Source organism: Rhea americana, unplaced genomic scaffold, assembly GCF_003343005.1.
Source record: "Rhea americana isolate MKP2758 unplaced genomic scaffold, rheAme1 scaffold_295, whole genome shotgun sequence".
NCBI classification, from domain to species: Eukaryota; Metazoa; Chordata; class Aves; order Rheiformes; family Rheidae; genus Rhea; species Rhea americana.
Genome location: NW_028186418.1, coordinates 584,849 through 593,070, shown reverse-complemented (window position 1 = coordinate 593,070; position 8,222 = coordinate 584,849). Strand labels below are relative to the sequence as shown.

Sequence of the window (8,222 nt, the reverse complement as noted above, 5' to 3'; positions counted from 1 at the left end):
CCGAGTCCGGCGGGGATCCCGACGCCCGGCGGATGACGGGAAGTGGGGCTTAAGGTTTCATTCAGATAAAAGAGCCCCTTAATCCGCTGCCTTTGAAGTCGGAGACATGAAAGCGGCTCCGTGCCAAAGCCGGAGAAGAGGCAGCTTCACTTAAAGGGACAGGCCCACGCGGAGCCGCCCGCGCCCCACATTCGTCCCCCCGCCAGCTCCCCCCTTCCCACCGCTCCTGACCCCAGCCCTACGGGAGGGACGCAGCCCGCGCGGAGCCCCACGGGAGACGACGGCAGAGCCGCGGGGGGCAGAGCCGCGGGGGGCAGAGCCCCCACCCCACCCCGCCCCGCCGCCGTGCTCCAGCTGCCAGGCCCCCACCCCGCACAGCCGCGGCGGCTGCTCGGCTCGCGGCAGCGGGGAAGCTGAGCCTGCTCGCACCGGGAAGACAGTATACTAATGAGTGCCGCGACCCGGATCACAGGCGAGGTATACGGTGCTATTAGCACTAATTCACTGTGCGAAAACAGAGAGGGGCTGGGGAGGGGGCAGCCGCAGTGGGGAGGAAGATTACAGGCGCGGAGCGAGGCGTGCACGACGGTAAAGAGATTATGGCCAATTTCTGCAAGGTGCCTGAATGCGCTGCCACTGCAAAGCCGAGAGCTCCTCTTCAGCGCCTCAAACCGCCTCCCTGCTTCATCCTCCCCTCCCGCTTCTGCCGAGCAGCAGAGAAAAATCAGGGAAGGAGCCGCAAGGGAGGGGCAGCTGGCGTAGGGGGGTCCCTGACAAGAGACGCCTGCGGTCACCTCCTTTGGGTGCAGGGGCCCTAGTGCCAGCAGGGCCCCTGTGTTGTAAGGGGAGCCATCACCACGGCCTCAGGCCTCCTCAGCTGGAGGAGGGCTGCTCCGAGGACCTCCATGCAGAGTGGCAGGGTCACGAGCAGGCAGCCCCAGGGGCTGGAGGAGGAGGAGGGCAGGGGACCTCTGCGGCAGCCCCGCTGCCCCCCCTCGCTGGCCGAGCTCCGGCGGCGAGCGCACAGGCACCGAGCTCGCGTCAGGCGGTTGTTAACACGGTTGCTCTCTGGCTCCATTACCCAGGCGAGGGCCCGGACACGCTGAGCTTGTCGGCAGCGCCAGACAACGCACCGAGGGGAGCGGAGACGAGCGGCGAGAGCCGGGCTGGCGCGGTGCTGGTCAGCGCCACCCGGGACAGGCAGCAGAGCCCTGCGGCGCCGGAGCCCTCGGCAGCCTGCGGCAGGGCAGACGCGTCGCCTTCACCCGGCCGYGCTCCGGCCAAGGTCTCCCCGCGAAGGCAGCCGAGCCGGGGCCACCCACCCCCGCGGCGAGCGCTGCTCACGCACCAGGCCGTGCTCACGCCGCGAAAGTCACTGTCGCCCTACGGCTCTGCAGCCAGACAGCAGAGCTGGCCGCGCACYGGGGCTGTGCGAACCCAGCACGGGYGATGTTCGAGCCAGCAGGAACCGCCGGCACCCCCCCCGGTCCTGGGGAGCGCAGCGGGGCCGTGCCTTCGCTCTCCCCACCCGTCCCCACGGGCACGGCTGGGAGCCAGGTCGCTGCTGCCGAGATCAAAGCCCGCACCAGGGCCTCGCGCGTGCCGCTGTGCGCAGGAACGGCACGGCGCCGCAGCGCAGCCTGGGCAAGGCAGTGCCGGCTGCGCCGTCAGCTCACCGCAGGGACAGCACGAGGACAAGGCGCAAGCCGGAAGGGCCAGCGCTCCCCAGCTGGGACGTTTGCACGGCTGCGACACGCAGCGAGGCACCTTTGAGCATCCACCAGCCTCCAGGATGGTCGTCCTGACCCTCCACGCTGCCCCAAGCAGAGCAGGTCCCAAGCCCAGGCTGCTCCTGCCCAAGAACAGCCTCGGGCCAAACCGCCTTGGCCAGGCCCAGGCAGTCCTGCGACGGCGCTCCCGTCCCCTGCAGCCAGCAACGGCCCCAATCCCCTCCCCAGCCCACGGGGAGGAGCCCAGAAATGCAGCCGGGCAGCCAGCCCTTCTCTTACCGTTCAACGATGTCCGCAATGGTGCACGCAAACATGAGGAGGCCTTCGGGCATCTGCAGGGCCACTGGAAGGAGAAACATCCCTGCGGTTAGGATGGGCTGGATGGGAGGCTTACGCTCCAAAGCCAGGACCTTGGCACCAGCCCCCATTACGCACCAGGAGACAACACGCCAGGTTACAAACGGCAGCCACAGGAATGCCCCAACCAACCCMCCCCTCAGAAAAGGGCCTCAGGCAGGAACTAGCCAAAAGGACGCAAAAAAGAGGCAGTACAGCGCGAACCTCGGAGGCCCAGGCAGCCTGTGAACGTGCAGTCCAGCCTTGGGCTAGATCTATCCTGCGTGTTTGAGCCCATCCTGTGTGAACACGTCTAATCCCTTTTTGAACCCATTGACACTTTTGGTCTCCACTGCTTCCTGCAGTAATGAGTTCTAGATTTTAATTATGTGCTGCACAGGAAAAGGTACTTTCTTCTGTTTATTTTAAACCTGCTCCTAATAATGTAAATGTGTGCCCCTAGTTCTCCTGTTACAAGAAAGAGTGAATAATCATCGCCTATTCAACCTCTCTGCATCATTCATAATTCTATATCCCTCTATCATATCCCCCTTCATTCGTCTCTTTTCCAGCTAAAGGATCTAAATCTATTTAATCTCTCATTGTACAGAAGCTGTTCCAACCCTTTGATCGTTCCTTGTTGCCCTTCTCTGCACCTCCCCTYGCTTCTTCTCTACCATTTTTTGAGAGGGTGGCCAGCAATGCACACAGCTTTGTGCGTAGCATGGATTTATTCATAGCAGAATGATGTTTCCCATTTTGTTCTCTCCGAACGATTCTGAACAATCCCTTTGCCTCTGCACCGCTCGCTYGGGGCTGGGAGATACAGCCCCGGGCTGCGAGCCCGTGGCCCCCCACGCGCCCGCTCCAGGGGACCCGGCCGGGAGCCACCCGTGGTTCCCCCTCGTTCGGTGACCCCGGCGCCATCCCTCTGCCTGCCCCAGCCTGCGGACGGCGGGTGGGCTGGAGGCAGTGAGATGGGCGAGCGGTGACCTGGCACCGCCATACCCGGGGAAAACAGAACCTTTTGCTCTCGCAGTCACTTCTATTAATCCCGCTGTCATTTCACCTCCAGATCCTACTAACACATCCCAGCACCAGCGATATTTACCCAAATGTCCCTCTCCAAATCCCTTTCCAACTGAAATCCCCATGCTGCCAAGCCAGTCCCCGTGGCAAACACGAAGCTATTTAAAGACCTGGACCAAATTGGGCTAATCTCACCCTGCTCCAACCTGCAAAGCACTTTGAAAGCTAAACACAGCTCACCAGCCCTGGCTCATCCTGGCAGGAGCAGCTGGGCCAGGCAGCAGCTTCAGGGACCTGCCGTCCCCAGGCATCGTCAGCCCCGTGGCCTTCGGGACCATTCGGGCTGCACTCGCACTCCTGCCGCTGGCTCGCGGAGAGAACAGTCCCAAGAGCGCTACCGAAACGCGCTGGAGGCCTGGAGACAGCAGAAATCAAGGAAGACGCCCTGACACTGCTTGGGATGCTGTGCCCAGGTGTGAGGGCTGCGGGAAACACGGCCTGGCTCCCTCGAGGGGGCCGGAGTCCTCCTGGCCCCACAGAGGGACCCGTCCGCCCCGCTCCCCGTCCCCGGGCCACCCGCCAGCAAACAGATCTGCAAACAGATCTGCCCTCCCCGGCGAGGCGGTGGGGGCGGCTGGGGAGCACGAAGCAGCTGGGGTGCTTTCCACGGGCAGGGYGCTCGCCACGCACCCATCGGGGAGCGGCCACGGGGGGGACGTCCCGGATCCCGGCCCAGCCACCCCAAATCCCGCGCCGGGCGGGCGGGAAGCGGACAGRGAAGGGCAGGGCTGGCAGCGGGCCCCCGGCTCCCCTCGCTCCAGCCATGCAGGCGCGACGCGGGAGGCTGCGTTCCCCAGCAACGAGCCACTGACTGGGCTCTGCACATGCAGATTTTAAATCCCGGCATGGCTGACTGGCTGATGGGCTCAGCTCCCAGCTCTAAAGCCTAAATCCCAACTGCATATTTACATTTAATTAGGAGGTGCCAAGCAGCAAAACATGCTAACGAAAGCCAGAGCAGCGCGGGCTGGACAGCCCCTCCGCGCATCCCGCGGACAGCCTGGCCCCTCGCGCAGCATCTAGGCAACGCCAGCTCGGATCTAGCAGCCCCACAGCCTCCGGCGTCCCAGCCCGAGCTGCCTGGCCTCCCTGCAGCGCTAACAGGGGCTGCCGGAGCCAGCGACCTGCCCGTGGTCACAGAGGCAGGCTGCGACACACGGCGAGAGATCCGGGTCACGGGAGCGTCTCCCGGTGCTTCCCCCCGCGACACCTGCCAACCTCTGACAACTCGCCAAAGGCTCGGTGGCAGCTGGCGGCGACACTCCCGGGCGGACGCAGCGCTTCGAAGCCGGCGCCGGCTCTGCCCAGAGCCCCCAGCGACGCGTGACCTGGCGAGCCGCAGCGTGTCAGCCCTGACCGCGGGCACAGCGAGGACCGGGGACACTGGCAGCACGGGGGGACAGAGGGGAGGCACCATGCTCCGCTCTCCTCCCAGGCCGAGAGCCGGCCTGTGGCCAGATGAGCGCCCCAGGGTGTGGATGGCCTCGGATCCTGCATCCCCCAGTGCTCTGCCTGCCCCACAGCACCTCAGCATCTGCTCCAGCGGCTCCTCACCCACCTGGGGCCAGAGAAGCTTCCTGAGGACCCACAAGTTCAGTTAAGGCCGGAGCGTGATGGAGCTCGGCTGATCCCTCTCTCCCCAAACGACCCTGGAGGCAGGCGAGGGCCTCCGGCCCCTCGAAGCCCCACGCCAGGTGCTGCGGGCTTCCCCCCGCGCACAGCCCTGCTCCAGCAGCGTGGCAGAACGCACAGGAAAAGGCGAGAGCAGCAGCAGAGACCTGGCCAGCATCCCAGACACATCTCTGCAGGCTGACAGGTCCGTGCAACTCAACCTGTCCTGTCCAATACGATTATAATCCTGAGATACAGATATATTAACTCATCTCAAGAGGAGGGAGAGCTCCTTGAGACAGATCCTAAACACCAGCGCACAGCAGCCACCCGGGCCTGACTGACAGCTTGGCACAATCAGCATCTTCCCCCAGGAGCGTGGCTCCGAACGCACCAGCCCTGTGCCTGACTGCGCCCCAGCGCCACGCGCACACCGAGCAGCTCCCCACCGGCAGCTGGGGAGCTCAGCGCTGCTCCGAAGCCCCGCAGCCCCCAGCACGCCGCAGGCACAACCCCGCTTCGCTCCTGGGAAGCGTCACTTCGGGGCACACAGTGCRGCCAGCACTCACCCTTCTTGGCCTGAGCCTGCCGAATCCTCCACACGGTCTTGGGAATCTCAAAGTTGTAGTTGCTGGGCAGGACCTTGATGGCCTCCTGGAGCTCCTGGTTGTTGAGGATCTCCTCAGGGACCTGCTTYGCCACCCGCCGCACGGGGCCTCGGGCTGTGGGCAAACCAGAGCGTCTTACAGAGAGGAACGAGCAGGAAACCCATCCTGTATCCCACGGCCCACCGGGTGCCCCTGGCTGCCAAGGGACACGGGGTAGCCCCGACAGCACCCAAGGACAGGGGACAACAAGGCACAAAAAAGGGAAGGGGTTTCTGCTCTCCACCACCGTGCCTGGGACAGCCAGGGCAGCAGCAGGCCAGGTTTAGGGCTCAGTTTGCGGGAAAAGTCATTTGTGCCAAGAAAGCAGCACTGTAACTTCAAAAATGCCTCAGTGCTGCTCCCCACAGCCGGGGCCCGGGCGCTGAGCCCCAGGTCAAGCACGACTAGCCGCAATGCTCAACCACGAGCGTCCCGAGGCTGCTGGAAGCCCGCACCCCGCAGCCTGCTACRGACCCCAGGCACCGAGCGTGCAGCCCGGGGGCAACCCGCCCCTCGCAGAGGGCAACCCTGCCGGGAGGGCAGTGAGCCACAGCTGGGGCTGGTGCCCACTCCAGCACGAGCCATCGYGTCACACGCGAGCCCCCAGCAGCCCCATGTCGACACCTCAGCGTCCCCCAATGCCGCAGGGCTCCGGCTGTGGGAGACCCGGGCCCGTCCCCAAGCCGGGAAGGCCCCTGCACCCCACAATCGCGGCCCGCGGCCCCCACCAGCGCAGCACCAGCAGGATCCACCCCCTCACTCCGCGGAGTCACCGTACGGCGGGGGAGTGACAGCAGCGGGATTATTCACTATTTCCAGCCTGCGAAGCGTCAGCCCGAGGCTGCACGGCACCAGCGCACATGAGCCACCAAACCCTCCGCACGGCCCACAGCGGGAGCCGCAAACGGGCCAGCTGGGCCCAGCCCCRACGGGGGCCGCTCCCCCGGCACCAGCCCACGGCCAGGGCACCCAGCCAAGCCGAGGCAGCACCCAAAATACCAGGCGCAGCGGGTGCCCACGTCACCCGCCAGGGAAGGGGCGCAGGGCAGCGGTGCAGGCAGGCGAGGCCGGGAGACGCTTCGCCACCGGCAGCGCGCTATTCCTGGCCGCACAGCTGCCGGAGGGGCCCGGGACGGGCCTCACCCGACACCCCCGGCCCGACACCAGGAACGGCACCGGCTCGGCCCTCCGCAGCGCTGCTCCAGCCCCCGCTACCGGCCCGGCACTAGAGCCCTCAGCAGGTGCCTGGCTCCAAGATGGGGCCAACTACCGGTACCAGCCCGTTTCCCCGGCGCCAGGACCCCCACACAGGTCCGGCCTCCAGGCCGCAACGGTACCCAGTGCCGGTCCGGGTCCCTGGTACCAGCCTGGCTTCCCAGTACAGAACAAGCCTCCTAGTCGGACCAACTCCTGGTACCGGCCCGGTTCTCCACTGCCGGCACCAGGACCCCCGGGCAGATCCGGCCTCCCGGTCGGGTAACCGCGGGTCCCGCTCGGACCCCCAGGACCGGCCCGGCCCGCCGGTACCAGCCCAAAAGGCCTCGCGGGAATGCACCGACCTCCGGCCCCGGCCTAGCGCCGGGGAAGGCCGTGTCCCGGCGGCCAGGGAGGCGCGGCCCCGACCCCCCCGGCCCGGCCCGGCCCGGCCCGGCCCACCTGCGGCGGCGGCGGCAGGGGCCGCGCTCCCGGCCGGCCGCTCCGGGGCCGCCATGGCGACAGACCCACGTGGAGGCCGGAAAGGCAGCGCTAGCCGAGCCCCGCGCGGGCGGCGGGGGCCTAGGCCAGAGCAGCCGCCGACCGAGAGCTCGAGCCCGGGCGCGCACGGCCGGGCCCCGACGGGGCGGACGGCGCAGCGGGGCGCGGGTCGAGGCTCCACAGCCCCGGCCGCGGCCCCGGCTCCTCGCTCGGCAGCCGGTGGCCCCAGGCCTAGGCGGCGCAGCGCTGTGCACCGGGCTGTGCCAGGGCCGCGCTGTCGGGGCTGCCGCGGCGGGCCGGGCCGATGCCCCACCATTCCCTCGCGGGTCGCCGCGGCGCTCCCGGAGCCGGGGCTGACGGGCGCCAACTGCTCCGTTGTAGTACCGAGGCGGTTGCCATGGTGACGGCCGCCCCATCGGGGGACCCGGGAGGGGCCCGGGAAGGGGGAGGGGGGATAAATCTCCTCTGTGGGGAAGAAACCCCGTCCTTGGGTCCCGCAGGGTGGGAGGAGCCCCGGGGCAGCGGGCAGCCAAGGGGGGCGGTGTGGACATCAGGGCCCTCCGGAGGAATCGGGATCCCCGGTGAGGCAGAGGAGATGGAGAAAATTGACCCCTCAGGGGTAGCAGGGACCCTCCTGGGGCAGGGGGATCACGGGGTTGTGGGAGGGAGGGGACAGGAGCAGCAAGGACCCCGGGGGACAGCAGGGACCCAAGAAGCAGCGAGATCCCGATGGGGCGGCGGGGACTGACGGGATCGGGGCGGGGGGGCGGCAGCGAAGAGCAGAGGAAGGACTAGAAGGGCGGCCGGACGGAGGGGACGGCAAAGGGCAGCGGGGACCCCGGCGGGGCGGGGCGGAGAGCAGGGTCCTCAGGCCGCATCGCAGACCCCGGTGAGGCAGAGGGCGGTGGAGAGCAGAGGGAGGGGGAGGCTGGAGGGACTCCGCGGGGGCGGCCGGGATGCCGCTGGCCCGGCGAGGCCAACCGGAGGCAGCAGAGACCCCGATGGGGCGGCGGAGCCCGCGGTGGGCCCGCGGCTTCCCGGCGGGGCGGCGGGGGGGCGGCGCACGGCACCGGAGCAGCGGCACTTTCACGAACTGTCCACGGGAGGCGGGAGA

At 67.5% G+C, this 8,222-nt stretch overlaps 1 protein-coding gene across 1 annotated transcript in view; it reads right to left on the bottom strand.

The window, feature by feature from the left end:
- Nucleotides 1-7,147, bottom strand: part of DPH1 (diphthamide biosynthesis 1) — a 23,256-nt gene extending 16,109 nt beyond the window's left edge. The window contains 3 exon segments of the mRNA XM_085309294.1: nt 2,010-2,073; nt 5,336-5,488; nt 7,070-7,147. Coding sequence (XP_085165420.1) covers nt 2,010-2,073; nt 5,336-5,488; nt 7,070-7,124 — 272 coding nt within the window. The 5' untranslated portion in view covers nt 7,125-7,147.
- Between the last annotated feature and the right edge of the window lie 1,075 nt (nt 7,148-8,222).